The sequence below is a fragment of the Hemibagrus wyckioides genome, linkage group LG26 (assembly GCF_019097595.1).
Source record: "Hemibagrus wyckioides isolate EC202008001 linkage group LG26, SWU_Hwy_1.0, whole genome shotgun sequence".
Taxonomy (NCBI): Eukaryota; Metazoa; Chordata; class Actinopteri; order Siluriformes; family Bagridae; genus Hemibagrus; species Hemibagrus wyckioides.
Window position 1 is genome coordinate 9,164,636 of NC_080735.1, and position 17,962 is coordinate 9,182,597.

The 17,962-nt window shown below is 38.0% G+C and overlaps 1 protein-coding gene across 8 annotated transcripts; it reads right to left on the reverse strand.

Moving 5' to 3' along the window:
• Window positions 1-365: 365 nt before the first annotated feature.
• Window positions 366-15,915, reverse strand: LOC131346998 (ETS-related transcription factor Elf-1-like). Of its 8 annotated transcripts, none has more exons than XM_058380825.1 (8): window positions 15,775-15,915; window positions 8,453-8,740; window positions 8,001-8,145; window positions 5,545-5,658; window positions 3,361-3,459; window positions 3,185-3,259; window positions 2,866-3,058; window positions 366-2,785 (listed from the first exon to the last, which is right to left on the reverse strand). In XM_058380825.1, the coding sequence occupies exons 2-8, from the start codon at window positions 8,522-8,524 to the stop codon at window positions 1,735-1,737; spliced, it is 1,749 nt and encodes a 582-aa protein (XP_058236808.1). In that variant the 5' UTR covers window positions 8,525-8,740; window positions 15,775-15,915; the 3' UTR covers window positions 366-1,734. The 8 variants fall into 8 exon arrangements, with proteins under 8 accessions (XP_058236808.1, XP_058236803.1, XP_058236807.1 ...); XM_058380820.1 differs by having other exon boundaries at window positions 3,361-3,492; XM_058380824.1 differs by lacking the exon at window positions 15,775-15,915 and adding an exon at window positions 15,497-15,515 and having other exon boundaries at window positions 3,361-3,492.
• Between the last annotated feature and the right edge of the window lie 2,047 nt (window positions 15,916-17,962).

The following is a 17,962-nucleotide window of genomic DNA, read 5'->3' on the forward strand; positions in this document are numbered from 1 at the left end:
TATTTTCCTGAAGGTAACTAAGTCTTGGATGTCATTGAGAAAAAATATACAGCTTGAAATGGCCTTTATCCATCAAAGTCGTGTATGCAAATGTAATTGTAAAAGCAGTGTAAATTCCACCATTCATTTTTTTTTTTTACTCAAAAGTATGTTCCTGAATGCAAAACCCTTAATGAAAATAAAATATATTTCCCAAAAATATATAGCGTGAACATTATGACTTTGCCAATAACAAGACAAACTAACAAGGTGTGCTTGAGATTTATTTAATGATGTCAAAGAAATTCAGATAAAAAAAAAAACAAAAACAAACAAAAAAACAAAACTTTCTACTGAACGCAAAAATAATTAAGGAAAACTGTAAGCATTTTCAATGATATTTAATTAGAGACATCAAACAGTATGGCTTTGATATCCATAAGCATTGTACAGGCTTTTTCAATACAAAAAATGCAATAAAAAATTGGGAGTCACATTCAACCATTACAGTTATCAGTACTACAGCATGTAATGTAACACAGAAGAAACAAAAACTAAAGGAAGGAAGATTATATATCAAACAGCTGGCATATACAACAAAACAGAAATGATCCACTATTAGTAGGTCATGTTGAACGAGGAATCCATCCTTCTTTTTAGCCACTATAGGTTCAATTATTGGCTTGCTAGGTTGAAAAATCTTTAAACTGCATCATTTTTGATCATCGGTTTGAAACACGGAGTTATTATAATCAAACGTTTGGATGAAACTAAAGACATTGAGGAGGTGTTGAACAAATTTATCTGTACTTCCAGAGAGTTCAGGATCCAGTTCCTCGTTTCTGAAATCAAAATATTGAACCCCTAAATTTAGCCTAGATCACGCTAGGGAAGTTCCTTGGGTAAGGAATGCATATAGAGGAGTACTTGCTTTCTCATAATCTCAAAAGGATTAATCTCAAACCAGGCTTACAGTGCATCATTAAACTCTTTTGAACACAATGTACATATATTGTGAATAAAGTCATCTGAAATGATTGTCACTTTGACACAACACCTGATTTTTCAGCTTCTTTCGGTCACATATATTTCTCAAACGACATTAACAGCAATACAGTCAACAGCACAGGATAGGCTTTTAAAACATTTTTTTTAGCAACAATATTTATTTGGTCAATAAAAATACAGCATCTTTTGTTAATAATTATAGTCAGGTCACACATTTGATCCAGGTATGAACAAGGTTACATATGAACAAGACGTGTTTATAAAATACAGATTTAGCCACACTCGTGCATCTTTACCAAGAACTTATGCATCGCATACAGTATCACTAATTCGTCGTATCTTTAGTAGTTGGATTTGCTAAGGATAAAGTCACCATCCATGACAGCTCTCCTCGTGAATGATTAAAAAAAAAAAGTGGTTGTGGTTGGCCTTCTGTTATACAGCGACATCACTGACACATTACCGGTCGTGTCAGAACCCTGAGGAACTTCATTGCAGTATAAGATTTTAGGGCACTTAAGAAAGGAAAATGGGGCTTAAGGTAAGGATAAGCTGCATAGGAATCATTGGTCCTCCTAAAAAATAATCTTTGCATGGCATAGCAAGGCAAAGCTGGTGCAAAAAATAAGACACAAAGAAAGAAAAAGGAGTGTCTGTAAATTCCAGTGCATGTGCAAGTCCCAAAGGAATGTGATGAGTAAGGCTTTAATGGCATTAGACAACATGAGGTTTCAGTCTAGCCTGAGTTTAGCCAGACGACTCTGTGGTCTCGTTGGAGGTGTAACCCACCCATGAGTCATTGAAGATGACCACGCTTAAGGGCTCCACCTTCATATCAGACAGGTTCTTATCCACATCTGGACTTTGTGGGACATCATGGGAGTTTGCAGGAGCTTCACAGACCTCTTTAGGGTCTGGGTCACCTATCTGACCTGATATCTTTGGTTCCGTTGCAGTGACTACAGAATGGATTACGGTACCAGAAGGTTGAGAAACCAACTGTTGCCCTCCAGCCAATGTCACTACTGAGGCACTACTTGAAGCAGAACTGGAGACGATGACTTCATTGCTCTCGTCCTTGACATCGGCGTGGCAAGGATCAGAAGAAGCCTTGTCCAAGGTGACGTTCTGTACTACGAGGGTTACCTCCTCTGGGATGGTCTCTGGAATGGCTTGCATGATGAACTGAGATGAAGTTACAGATCCGTCCATCCCTTCTTCGTTGGAAGACACAGGTACCAGCTGAAGCGTGACTATCTGAGGTGCCTGGCCCTCTGACTGAACCTCCAGCTGTTCCTGCTTGACCTCCAAGGTGTCTTGCTTGTCACGAAGACTTTCTAACAGCTGAGCCGTGCGGAAAACAGACCCGTGCTGGCCTGGCTGGATGGACTGGACGTTCTGAAGAGTTTTAAGCATCTCTGCAGAAACAATGGGTAGATGCTGCTGCTGGATGAGACCTAACGGGCGGGCTTGTTTGGTGGCTCCTGTAACCTCACCGGAGTGGTTAGCTGGCTTACGCTGGCCTCCGTTCACAGCCTTACGGACTTTGGTACCCATGGGTGTTTTGGAAGTGAGCAATTTTGATTGAGAGGATGAGGTGAAGCTGAAGGGTGTTAGTTCATTGATGGATGCCTCACTGGAGTGATCTTCATCATCCTCATTTGAAATGTTGATATTATTGCCACCTGGGCCATCGTTGTCATCACCTATGTAGACGATGTTTTTTGGTATCTCTGCAAACTGATACACAAGTCTCTGACCCTCGACTTTATTCAGGATACCACGCTGGTAGTAGTATCTGTTAGAAGGGACAATAAGTGAAATCATAAATAAATGTGCATATGTTCATTTAGAGTGCAGCATTGCAAGAAGACCTACCGAAGTGCTCTCCCCATTGTTTCATAGTTCATGTCCGGTTTGTTTTTGTGTTTGCCCCATAATTGAGACACGGCCTTTGAGTCCACAAGCTTGAATATGCCTTTTTCCCAGTTGGTCCACTTGATGTATCTGGGACAAGCATTCTTGTCCTGCAGCAAAGCAATCAAAAACTCCCAAAGGTACAATGTATTTCCTGTAGGCAAGTAAAATGTAACATCCACATAAGTGAGGATGATAAGAGTCATGTGCTGAACCATCTACAAAAAAAAAAAATAACAACATTGTCTACATTAAAAAAAAAAAAAAAAATGTCTCTCACCTTTGCTGTCCTTGCTCTTCTTAATAGTTATGTCAGGCATTGGGGAATGTTCCCTTGGTCTTTTGGGTCTTCGACCTGAGATTGATAAAAAGTACCGATATGCATTAATAACAACAAATACAATTTTACAATTCAGATCAGGAAAAGAATTAAATATGTATCGGTTTTCGGCTCACTCTTTTTAGCCTTTGGTTTGTCTTCAGGTAAAGATCCTTTCTGAAGGTGGATCCATTGTTGTTGTCCGACGACGCCGTCTGTTAAAAACTGGTTCCCTTCTAACAGAGACGACGTCAAAAAAAACATTTGAGCTATGAGATTGGAGGAAGAGCAAAAAAAAAACAACGAATAAAGGATGACTTTTTGGACTGGATAATAATGCAGTAAATTTGACATGCAAGCATTTGAACATGGTAATGGTTTGCAGAAAGAAGACATTTAGGGAAATTAAAAGAAAACTAGGGTTGTAATGGTTTCACAGTCTGTCAATTAGTCGGTCACAATGCTGACTAACACGCATTTCTATTTATTACCATCTACCCCTTAACCATCATTATCAAGCTTCTACCTCTGGTGATTCTCATTCCTTTCATTGTGTAACATTCTCCAAGCTCCTCCATCCTGACTCCTTTTAAATCATAAAGCAACCTCTGTTTCTCAGCACAGGGGAGGCAGACTCCACTGAAAGCCCCTTGGCTGCCTAATTCACTACTGTGTAAACATTCCTTCTGCTGCCATTCCTAGCATGTTAATAACTTTATCATACACAATGTCTATCAAACACGGCAGAATTAAATGAGACTGTCTATTCTGGGCTAAGCAGCGCTGCAAACTGCTCCACCTTATACTCCTGCAGTTCAGGCTCTCTCTCTCCACTAGGAACCCTCACAATGTACAAGAAATCTCATAATTAAACCTGTAAAGAGAAGAGTGATTTTAACGCACCTATACGGCCAAAAGTTTGTGGACACCATGCCATCACATCTATATGTGCTTGTTGAACACCCCAGTCCCGCTTTGCTGTTATAATAACCTCTACTCTTCTGGGAACACTTTCACTAGATGTTGGAGTGTGGCTGTGCGGATTTGTGATCATTCAGCTACAGGAGCATTAGTGAGATCAGGCACTGGTGTCGAGTGAGGAAGTCGGGGGTCGAGTGAGGCAGTCAGTGTTCCAGTTCATCCCGAAAGTGCACTTAAGGTCAGGGCTCTATGCAGGTCTTCCAAACAAAACTTTCTTAACCATGTCTTTAAACACACAGGGTGCTTTAAAGTGCTCCCTCGTTCAGTAGTGATGGAATTAATCAGGGATTCACCCATTTTTAAGGCAAAAAAAAAAAATCCTTTCTCTGCACTTTAAATGTTCGAAAAAAATCCCATAATGCACCACCAAAAACCAGGGAGTATTCATTTTCCCTTGATGGAAATGAGGTCATATTTTCTGAAGACTCTCAGAATTAAAAGGAAAAAAAAAAAAAAAAAAGGTTTTATGAACTCTCAGCTGACTTCATCTACCAATGTAAATAGCTTATTGTTGTAGCTCTCAAATGATCACTTATGTTAACAATTTTATCTTTATGTGACGTTCTATTAATGGTTAGTTCGAGTCTAATCATGTTTCAGTTTTAAAAATAAATAAATAAATCCACTAGACTATGATCCCGCATTAAGTACCATGACATAAATAATTTTTCAGAACATAGCTGAAAAACATAAAAAGCAATAAAAGGTCAGAGATTTCGGTTTTGCCTGTTGTTGATAAATGCCAGCGGTGATGATTTACAATGCGTAGTCATGATGCCCGAAATGAACTTATCAGTGTCCCAATGTGTAGTGAGCCAGGGTCCTTACCAGTGCCCCAACTTGTTTACATGTTACTGATTCACGACATAGGGAGCTAAAGAGCTGATTGAGACACACCCGTTGTCATGCTGGAACAGGTTAGCACCCCGTAGCTCTAGTGAAGTAAAATTGAAACACTACAGCATACAAAGACTCAAATTGTACACAACTGTTTGACGGAAGAACCACATGTGGCTGTGATGATCCGGTGTCCACAAACTTTTCATCCATCCATCCATTGTCTATACCCACTTCTTACAAACTTTTCATGACTTTCGAAAAGATTTTGCGATACATTTTCACCACTGCTTTTTCAGTCAATCATTACCATGAGAGCGTGAAACTTTAATGTTTGCAGATCAGATTTCGATCTCAAACCCTTTTCCAGGGCTGCTTCAAGCACATCATTCAACGCCGATGATCTGTAACATGTTCCAAATGGCTTATTCCTTCTTCTCGCCATCATCCTGTCCATAATGTGAACAGAAAGTCAGGCCGGTCCATACCCTGCAAACACTTACGTATCTGTTTGTCATCCAGTGCAAGTGAAGTGGATGAATCGATGTTCATCAGAGCTTCAGCAGCTTCTGCACTCTCCATCATGGCATCTTCATTACCACTATGATAAGCTTCCACTGAAAGACAAACCAAAACATTACATCAGCTATCCGTCTCACTTGAACATTTATTTATTTGTTTGTTTTTCTTGCTGCACGTGCAGTTAAAGCCTCTTTGTCTTCCCATCTGTTAAAGCCCCATTGTGTTTCAATGCTCACACACTACCCTACTAAACAGTACAGTACAGCGTCCAGTCTTAAGGCGAGGAGCATTTAGACTGAGATAAGCGTCAGCTATGGGGCTAAGGAATTTTACTACACTTTGCTCAACAACAGCAAAAGTTTCCTAAGACTTTAATAAAGCAGTTAAATGACAACTACACCCATTAAGAGTACTTTTTTTTAGGGCTTAAGAAGCGTAAACTGCGGGTTTAAGTTCGCTAGCAATCAGGCATAACACATATTCCCAGAAAAGTACTCGCTCTGGAGTGTACTCACTTTTTCTGAAGCACTAAGTGCGTATGGTGTGAAGTCTGGTCCCCAACTTTAAACCCGTTTACATTTTTCACACTTTTCTTCTTTTTTTATATCTTTCTTTCTCTTTTCTACGAGTTGCCTAATCACTCTACAGTCGGGAAACAGCGCCGACGTCAGTGTTATGCTCCTGGCTGCGTCCCTCTTGGCCGTCCACGTGAGAACTTGGCCTGGGGTGGGGCCTGGAGCCGTATCCCAAATCTAGCGTTCATTCTCTAAGTAGGCGCACTATATGGTGTACGACGGAACGCGACTCGAAGTGCACTAGGCTGCAAAGGGAGCTGTTTGGGATTGAGCCTCGGAGATTTAATACAATATACTTACTGGCTGACGCGTATTGTTTACTATGTCGTAGTTGTGTTTCTCTGCTACAGAAAAAAAAAAGCTAACGTAAACAAACATTTTTTTTTAATTAATTGCTTAAAGACCTCAAGGAATTAAAATGGACTGAATTGGCTTCGAATTGTTGTTTTTTTCCCGCTTTAATGCAGTGTTATTTTAAGCGCACACCTCTAACAGACCTACATCCTCTGTGGTCCATATAAACCATGTGAAAGGAATAAAACGTGCTGAGGTCGATGATATATGTGATCATTTCGGTACCGGACTAAAGATGATTACTTGCCTATTAGTTCAAATTCAGAGGTGTTTTATCCGTCTAACAAAACACCCATACTTTTAATAAATTCCTTTTAATATAAAAAATCCGCGAGACAAATTGCTCCATATTATCGCTTACGTTACATGATCTGTAAACTGTCCGATCATCACAGGCATTTTTATTATTTTTTCTCTGAATTCAATACGACAAAGACAAACTCAGCTTGTAACATAGATAGATAGACAGACAGACAGACAGACAGACACAGACAGACAGATAGATAGATAGATCAATCGATAGATAGATCAATCGAAAGATAGACAGACAGATAGATAGATAAATAGACAGATCGATCGATCGATCGATCGATAGATAGATAGATAGATAGATAGATATTTTACATTTTATATTTTTGTGTGTTGTATCTTGTAACTGTCTATGCTGCTGTAACAAACACAAGAATTTCCCTCATGGGATCAATAAAGTATCTATCTATCTATCTATCTATCTATCTATCTATCTATCTATCTATCTATCTATCTATCTGTCTATCTGTCTGTCTGTCTGTCTATCTATCTATCTAGTTATAAAATGCGGATACCGGCGACTCCATAAATGTTAAATAAACATCATTCTTACAGATAGCTTCACCATATCAGCTGGTAGAAATGTATTTTGTAATTAAAGAACACATCTTTAAGCTTTTTATTCTAATAGATTATTGGGTGTGTCTCCCAAAAAAGACCCTGTGTAAGTTTATACTATAGAAACTAAAATGTATTCGAATGAGAATAACTGTTATGAATATTAATCAACAATCTATGACCAGTCAGTGTGTGTGTGTGTGTGTGTGTGTGTGTTTGGTGTAATGTACTTTCAGTGCACTTTCTGTTTGAATGTCTTTTTTTTTTTTTGATGTTAAATGTAAACAACATTGTTGGTGGAAAAATATTGTCACCACAACTTAACAACTTTGTTGCAAACCTGTTGTTGATCATTAGAGCTTTGCGGTATCTACAGCAAAGAAATATTTCATTCTTCTTCTCCCTAGATTCAGTTTCTTGGCTGATAAGATTAAATTCTCCTCTGGCATGTCCCGCTACAGATATATGTGTATAAATGTATATGCCTCTATTTTTTTAAGTACAACATTTTCTGGAAGTATGTTCACTGAAATTTCCCCTCACTGTATACACCCATTTTCACTCTCAAAAATGTTGGTCAAAGAGGATATGAAAGACCCTTTAAATTTCTGAGGAAACCTGAGTAGGAAATGTCTTCAGACCTGTCAGTTGTGTCATGTCGTCAACAGTATCTCGATCCAAACCCAGTCTTAATGGCTGGTCACAAGTCAGACCCGAATAATTGAGCATGTGGCTATGTGGCATTTGCTCCACGATAACTGCCGGGAAAGAGGATGGATCTGCCAACTGGAGGGAAAAAAAGGAGAGAAAAGCAGAAGAAAATTTGTGAATTAGTGTCTGATAGATCTTCATAAAGCAATGAGTGACAATCCTCCCTGTCATCAGCATTAGCTTGTTCCATAATAGAAGTGGGTTGAGTGAATCAAGGTCATGGCAGCTTTCATTATGTTGCCCACACAGTGAAGCAGCACATGAATAATTGACAAAAGAAATGGGCTTTCAACCCCCTTTTACAGTGGAAGACAACTAGTTTAGTATCACTTTGATTTCATGTATATAAAGCCATTGTGAAACCTAGAAAACGGAATATTACCTGCAAAGAGTCTTCTTCTTGTTTGCTTACGCCATCCCAGGCGCCCTCGGTCTGCTGAACCACAGCGGCCATGTTGAACACCAGTAATAGGCCTAAGAAGTCATCACAGTGGGCCTTTTTGGGCTTACAGACGCTGGTTTCAGTTCCAAAAAGTTTTAGTTTGACTCAGAGAACACTTCAGACTCTTTGAAAAGGCAACACCTTTGAACATCCATGTTCAAATAGCACCAAAGAGGCACTGGCAAGTTTCACTTCATTGCTGTTTCCAGTGGTTAGGCAGCTGGAAATCTGCAAAAGAGGAACCCTGCAAGTTAGCTCTTCCACCACTGATAATCTGAGATTGATGTTTGCCATCATGCTAAGTTGAATAATCTAAGACATTTCAGAGCAATAACACATTTCACAAGTGTAAACAGTCATCCATCACTGGTTTCTCAATATCTATTCAATCAGCACACCAAAATTCAGAGTAGACGTTACATTACGACTCGGGATTGCGTTTCGTTCCCTCCAATGCGTTACATCAGCCGTGCTTCTGTAGCATTCTGTAAACAACTTTTTCTCTCGTCCTCCATGACTGCTCTAGCTGCGCTCGCTTATCTTTCTTTGTAGACACACCACACGAGAAACAGGAAGGAAATGTTCTGTTGACGTCACGGCAAGCAAGAGTGGGTTAAAACAGCAGCTGCAAGTGTGATGGTGGAAAAGCCCTAACCAGTACAAACCAAAAGCCCTAGCTTTACATTCTCTTAAAAGTTTAAAAAACATATAGTATCTTGCTTGGTATCTTGCCTGTTTATCTTATTAGAAAAACAGACCCTATGTGGCTGAAATAATAAGTCCAGTGCCAGTCAGCAGTGAAGAGATGTTCACATAACAGGTTTTAATGGCCTTATAAGGAGCTAATGAGCATTGTTTAATGATAAGAACATAGAAAAGTATAATACTTAATGTATGGATGATGCAAATCTAGACACGTGACCTGATGTTGCACTGTGAGCACTCACTCACTTTACTCAGCTTAACCAGTTGAACAACATACTTTGTTTATTATAAAACATGACATCCACTGTCGACTAATGATTCCGCAGAATAAATACAGCCTACATTCTTAGATCACACAATAATATCCTACTGTATTTAGAGCAAAGTTCTTTTTGGGCTACAACAAAATAAACAACGGCTTATTATTGGAATTCAGCATTACCTGCTGTAGAATCAACTGCTTCATTGGTGGTTTTGTCGCCTTTGCCTTGAATGCAATTGTTCACCGGCGGCTATGTGATCACTACATAATGGCCCTTAGCTCTCTTTTACCCTTTGTATAGTGTTAACTGTCTGGAAACACCAGGTCATCAGTAAATGTTTTAGGTTTTACCTGAAAATCCTGTTTCGGGCTACTCCATAGCTGTTGTCTTATGAAAATCATTCTCTCTCTCTCTCTCTGTCTCTCTCTCTCGCAAGCTCGCTCGCTTGCATTTCCCCCTCCCCCCTTACCTTACCGCTCCCTCATATGGTGTCATGTTACAGGACGTAAGCATGGTGACAGCACCTTGACAACCGAGGCACACCTGGACTACCGAAGCTGCCTCTAGCTCCAAGGCATTTAACTCCCTAGGGTTATGTTTCTCCCATAGTTCTCCCACCTGTGTCTGTGTGTATGGTTGACTGTGGTCTAATTATGTATTCTTTGCCTTATTCTCTGGAAGACCTGTAGACAGAAAATATTTGGTTGTTGCTTGCTCTATAGCTGGAAATAAAGCAAGTAGTAGTGCTCTGAGCAAGAGGCCTCATGATGTGAGCCTTCTCAACATTGAAAACTATGTAGAGCTCCCTAATACGCAGCTTTGCTGGAGAGTCTAGATTCCCGTATTTCATATTCATTGCTGTGTTTTATCAAAGTTAAGGGGAGCTAAAAGAAAAACAAACAGTCTTAAGAAAGGGCAATATTAATACATAGCTCTTTTAATCTATTATTTAATAATAATAATAAGGGAATACAATGCGTGTACTATGATGTAGTACTATATGGCATACATTAAACCATTTTCTGGGATCCAAAACCAAACACCTTCTACAAACACCACCACTACCATCACCGTTACTACTATTACTGACACTACCACTGCTACTGCTGCTGCCACCACTACTACTACCACCAGCACTACCATCACCACCACCACCACCATTACTACTACTATCACCTCCACTACCAATACTCCTGCTTCCACCACCACCACCACTACTACTACTACTACTATTACTACCACTACCATTACTACTACCACCACGATCACCACTACCACCACCATTACTACTAACTCTACTGCCACCACCACCACCACTACTACTACTACTACTATTACTGCTACTACCACTACTACTACCACCATCAATACTACCACAACCATTACTACTACCAACTACTGCAACCACCATGACCACTTCTACTACTACTACTACTACTACCACCACCATTATTACTACCACTTCTATTACCACCATCACCACTATGATAACCATTACTACTAGTACCACACCCATTACTACTACCACTACCACTACTATTACTACCACTACTATTACCACCACCACCACTACATCTATTACTACCACCGCTACCACTACTGATAGTACAACTAGCACTACCACTACTAGCACTAATATTACTACCACTGTTACCTCTGTTTCTATCATCTATCACATCTATTAGAACTATCAACTACTATCACTACTGTTACTACTGAAACTAATTTCACTACATGAAACAATGTCACTACATTACTCCTTCGATTTTTTATATGATAATAATAATATTAAGAAGAAGATGCCACAACAGGCACAAGAGATATCTGATTAATTTTATCTGGTCATTAAAACTCTGCAGTATTTTTGCAGATGGAATTGTGCATTAGAGTCGAAACAGCAAGCAATAGCACTCTACATTTTCTTTGAATTTGCTGAACATTTTAAAATAGAAATGTGAACTCCAATTATAACCACTAAGAGCTTTCACATTTTGCCACAGTGTAAAATCCCTACTTCTAATGTGGAACATCTTTTAACCTTTCTGACTGCAGTATGCTGTAAAACTAGTTTCTGATTATTTACTAGTTTACTTTTTTAATAGAATATTCTTTGTAAAAAAACAAATATAAATAAAATAAACAAATGGATGCACACAAACCCATCAATATTTTGATGCTTCTAGCTTGAACATATGCCAATAACGTGAAATGACAGACAGTCTGTCCAAAAATCTGCAAAAGCATCAAATGAAATCAAAAACAGCTCCTCTGCCTTTTACTACACAATTTCAACACTGTTTGTCTCTAACACACTGTTAATAGATTTGCATTGCTTTTATTCTTTCAGTACAATTAATAGAACGAATGAAATTCCAGTGAACCACAGAGTCCTCGTTTTCTAACGGACAAAAAAAACCCCCTTAAACCTTCAATGTCAAAAATAAAAATCTACATGCGATCAGTGATTATGTTATGACATATGGAGCGAGCGGGAGCTGTATGATATTCGTTCCATCGTTCAGCACATCAAGCTTTTAACAACATGTCCTTATTTGTTCACATCACTGAATGAGTTCAGTATGTCTGCTCACAAGTTGAACAATCTGTCTCAAAGACCCCCACGGCCACGTGTAACATTTAGAGGAAGCTGAGAGGAAACTTTTGCACTGAAACAAACAGCCACAAAGACATGAGGGTTTTTTTTTTTTTTTTTTTAACTTCCTCCAGATCATTTCAAACAACCTACTAGTGTAATGTTAACAATTAACTCATCCTATTCCTCTGCACTGTGGAAGAAGCGAGTCAGGGTATTATCTTGTTCATAATTGATATATGTGTTTGTAGAGGAAGTGTGTACTATATTTTCTTGTGACAAATAGCCACTTTACCCGACAAAACGGAAATGGTGGGTGGGAAATGCTTCATGTGTTTCTGTTTCATGTTGAACTATTTCAGCTCTCTTTAATGCGCTGGTTCTTAAAATTAGGGTTTGGGGACGCTCGGGGATCCATGAAGTATATCTATTTACAGTAGTGGAATAAATATTTATTTATTTCTTAGTATTACTAGTTTTAAACTGGACCCTTGAATTGAATGGTTTTAATCCATTGAATGACACAAAAACAAACCAAATTGGGCCTGCGTTCTTTTAGGAATGAACCCTAACATACTATTTATAGTCTATACCTTCACAGTAGGTCAATTTTGACATCTCTATATCAAGTTTTGAACCACAGGATGTATAAATAGTCTACTGCCATTATTAAATGGTAATTAATCCTTAATAAATGTCTCAGCGAGAAGGAAAAGTGTATGTTTTAGTGTATGCTTGTTCATGGAGGAGAAACATGTACTATCACACAAATCATCTTATTTTACCTAAGATGTGAAAACATAACAGCCACAATGATTTAATTAGATTTTACTGAAGATTAAAACAGCATGTTTTTAATGGAACGGTGGGGTTTATTATATAACCATTTAATACCATTATAGCCATCGAACACTGTCCTCACTGCCGTATCATGAAAAAAAATCCTTATAACTACTATCTAATTATCACTACTAAATATTAATTCATCCTTTAAAATATAACCAAGATTTAATATTCCCAAGCCAACAAAGCTAAATAAATAAATAAAGGCATTAGTCAAAATATTATTGTGCACATTTGAATAATGAGGCTAATATTTAGATAGCTGGATTATGCTTATCAAATAAATCTGCACTGAGAGTCCATGGAATTTATTTTAGAATTAAATCAAGCCCTGGTTAAAAAAAATATATTTGAGAACCACTCCTCGATAAAACACGAAGAAGTCTGAGGTTAAATTCAGGTCATTTTGATAAAATGCTTCTTGGCATTTCCTTGTGAAGTTCAATGCTGTTTATACTATAAATAATGTAGTTGATATTAAAAAACATAGATGCATGTTACAAACGCAATGCGGTTAATCAGAGGACCCCTGCCAGTGGGATATTTAAGACTTTATGCAGTGGTGTAAAAACATAGGGCAGATCTTAAACAGACTTTGCCCCTTTGCTGCTGTCTTACATAAATCCTGACTTTGAATCATCTCTGCCCTGCCCCTGACATAATGTTTATCCTGTTCGAAGTCGGTCAAACTCTCGGCAAGAGGCTGAACTTTTTCTGCCTATCATCACGTGTTGTTATGCAGAGCAGTGAGTCTTCATCCACCCACCTCACACACACACACACACACACATATCCTTCGCCACTGTATCCCTCATGGAAATACATAACAGACAAGCCAACGGCGCTGCAATACTATATATCAGTACTGGTTTCTGTCTCGTTATCAACCTTGGCCTATTTTTGGGAAGGGTTGTTGGATGTTTTGATTATGACGTTGAGCCTTTGCAATAAGTCAGCATCCCCCAAGGTGCCTGTTTGATCGAGCCTCGTGTCTGGTGATATACATATCAAACGCATTCGGCGAGGCATAGAGGCGAAGCCTAGTCACACAAAATTAGCGCTGAAGTATGGCCAGGTGTGGATGATGCATTCTTTCCCTCACTCACACTACCGGGCTCACTTTCCACCACCCCCACACAAATCGAGAGCGAAATTAAGCCAGTAAGAACTGCATTAGGCCTCTAATTGACTTGGTGTCTCTCTTTATTGATTTCAAATGGGAATCATTACACTTTCAAGGGTTTTTTTTTTTGTACGGAGCTTATGGTCTAATCTTATGTAAACTCCTAGACTTTATAAGGATTCAAATAAAAATGATTAAAAGAAAAAAAGAGCCGTAGTGAAGCAAATATAACATCCATTACTATACTGTAGGTATGTGCCAAATGTGAGCTAGTATTATATTTAACATACACAAAGTAGTTTTTTAATCACATTTTTGTAATCCTTCTCTTCACATTTCCTTTGCAAAGGAGCATAAGGCTAGCTGTTTGTCCTTATTTTGGACGAGGCATAATAGCATACATTCTTTTAACTAAAACAATTCTACAGTATTGTGCAGAGAATTCAATAAAAACATAGTAACATGAGCTTTTTGCAAACATAATGCTAGTCTTGTTGCAATGCTTGATTCTGATTGGCCAGGCATTGTTAATTATTATTATTATTATTATTAGTAGTAGTAGTAGTAGTAGTAGTAGTAGTAGTAGTAGTAGTATCATTATTATTATATAACAGCACCTCTAACAGCAAGGCAAACAACAGGATCATATTAAGACATATTATTATATTATAATATTAAGTCATATTATTCTAATGCTATAGTAATTCATTCATAGGCACTTATACGGTAGACACAGCACATAAATTAAAAACAAAAAAATTGATCATTGATATTCTGCAGCTTTCTGTGAGATGATGTTTATTTACAGGAGCATTTGCAGAAGGAGTCTCCAGTGTCAGTGCAAACAGTCAGAGGTAAGTTTAATTTTCCATCACAGCCCAGTCTACAGGATGGACGGCTTTGTGCTCTGAGTAACGTGATATCGTGATAAGCTGCATCTTTTTCTTTTTAACTTCAGATAGGAGACTGTAAACAACTAAAGTAAGGGGTAAAAGGGGCTTGCTTCATTGCTGGTCCACAATATTAAGCATAAAGATAAAGAGATAGGCTTTGTTAATGAATAAATTTGTTTAGTGTTGGTAATTTGCTGTGTAATAAAAGAGGAAAGAATTGCTATAAAAAAAAAAAAAGTCAGCAGTAGCTTTGCGTGGGGACACCAGACAACATCCCGCACGCCCCAAGGGTTTTGTTCTTAACAAAAAAAAAAAAAAAAAAAAGTGGTAGTAGTGGTAAACGATTGTTTTTGTAATGTATAAAATTCAGCACTGTAGTGAATGATCGACTCCTCGTGTAAAAATGTGATTATATGATCAAATCGTAAATACGTAGCAAACTTTGTCTCAAAGCCTGATATCAAACTTCTCGGTTGTTTGAACAAAGAAAAATCACTTTCTGCGCAAAGAATGTATATTCCCAGTCTGTTCGACTCTTAAATGAGTTGTTTTGTCTCTACGTACCTTGCCCTGGCCTGTTTTGTACCATGAGGGAAGAGACTGTAGTCACTCATTAACCGTCAAGGTAAAGTTTCAGCAGTGGAAAAAAAAAAAAGGAACCCACTGAATTAACTGACAGCTCAAAATGTCCCCTGTCAACCACAACCTCTGAAGCGCTTTCACTTTCTCAACTACCTTCTTTAGGCCCTGGCCTTAGACAATTCTGCACTTTTTTAACCTTAAGTTTTCATACTTTAGCGTACACATTCCCTAATCTTATTATTTCTTAAGGTTAAACGTACCTCAGTATCCGTTTCCACAGAATTTGCCTCCCAACCCCCTGGTCTGTGGCATGCGGCCGACACTTGTAATGCTTGTTTGCATTGTAAGGTGAGTTCCTCCTTCTGTTGCGCAGAAAGTCACGCCTACTTCTGCTTTTCTGGCTGACGTCAAACAGTTCAGTGAAAACCACATCACCCATGGCAACTGTGAGCTCAGCCCTTATGGTGGAGGAACAGAGATAACATGTTGCTTGTTAACAAGCAGACAAGTGCAAAGAGCATGTTTAAGCAGGGGCGTGAAAGACGACCTGAGCTTGTCTCTGCTGACACCCAATGGTTGCTTTAGAGCTTTAGGTTAACCAGGTCAATCTACCTGGACTTGAAATGCAAACTTTTATTGATAAAGAAGACTTGACTGAACAAAATAGAATCGTCTTAGAAACTTTCTTGGGTTTAATCTCCTATACTTCACCCTAAACACCAAATATAATCCCGTCTAACTAGAGCCAAATCATCATATGTGAATAGGAGGCCTGGTTGTATCAAGACCATACTTTATATACAATTAATAAATGATTTAAATGTAGTTAAGCATCCATACTGCATTATATGTAGAAAAGCACACCGTCATTTGTCTTTCCATAAACCAAGATCAATGTTTGTAGCTTATTGACGATATAAAATAAGCAGTAATTGAAGTAAAACATATTTCAAGCAAAAAGAAAGCAAAAAAGAAACCTAGAGGGATCTTAAAAGCTAATATTTATCTGCAGTTCTGAACATTTCCTTAAGTCATCCAACAGATATCTTATTATATTAAAGCTATTGTGCTTGTCTAGCCAGTACTCCCACTCTATCACATTCAGTACATCTCAGAGCAGGTTTTTTAATCTGTTTCTTTTTTCTTTTTTTTTTGATAACATCTCTGGTACGATTCAAAGGCATGTCTGAATACCTCAGAGATCATATGACTATGACTAAACATAATGCACATAGTTTCTTTGCCATAACAATGCAGACAACTTATTATGAATTATATTAACGATTTATAGTGAATAAGAAGCATTGCTATATAGTGCAATGTAATATATTTCCTAAATAATAATAATAATAATAATAATAACAATGTATATGTCCTGTGTATAAGAATGGCCATGTGATGAATGTATATAGCTAGAGCCTTTACAGACTGTATTATTACCATGACAGTACCTACAGAATTGCATTTGGTTGGCTGATCTTATATCTAAAAGCAGCTCTAATTATTATCCACAAAGGTGAAGGATTTGTTGCTATTCATATCTGGAGAATATTCTGTGACAGGTAGATTGTGAATTATTAAAAATAGATCTGTCAACCTGCCACTGTTGGGCCGTTAAACAAGGCACTTAACCCTCAACTCTTTCTGGATCTCTGTATAATGACTGACCTTGTGTTCTGAATATAGCTTTCTTTTTTTTGTGATCCACCTTTTTATTGTGTCTTACAAACCAGACAAAGTATAAGCATAGATACAGTGTGGTCCAAATGTCTACGACCAAATCTGGGATTTAATTATTCATTTAAATTGGAAATGAACATGAAATATTTAAGATTCTGCTGTATTTCTACGTCCCTATTTAAAGGTAAGCAGATGTGCGATATTGACCCTGTTATCTGCTTTGTACTAAAGGTCAGTTCGGAAGGCTTTTCCCTCACACCTAATCTCTTCTATTGAAGATCGTGTTCAGACGACTGATGGATTTGATCTAAGATGGATCATAAGGTTTTGCAAGCGTTCACTGTCATTAAAAACAGAAAAAAGGAGACAAACCAAATACACAGAAACTCATGTAAATATTTCGTGGAAAGACTTCGAGTTGTCAGTAATATAACTTGTAATGAGAATTGTTGTAGTAAATAAGAAAATAAAGAAAAATACTCAAAAAAAATTTGGTCCCTAATGTATATATGTAAATAAAACAGGTAAGACACCTAGACTTGACTGACGGACATCTCCTGAAGGTTGTCTCTGGTGAGAGTGGGTCTAAGAGAGACAGTGAAAAGCTGAACAACATGACTGCAAAGAGTAAGCTGTGTAAAAATGACTGTATTTTAACCAGCCTGTTTAGGGTTCTGAAATGAAATTCATATCATGTTTATTTCATTCCTTATCTTGTTTATACAAATGTTTTGTTTCTAATCTGAGAGCCAAGATCAGCTAACATTA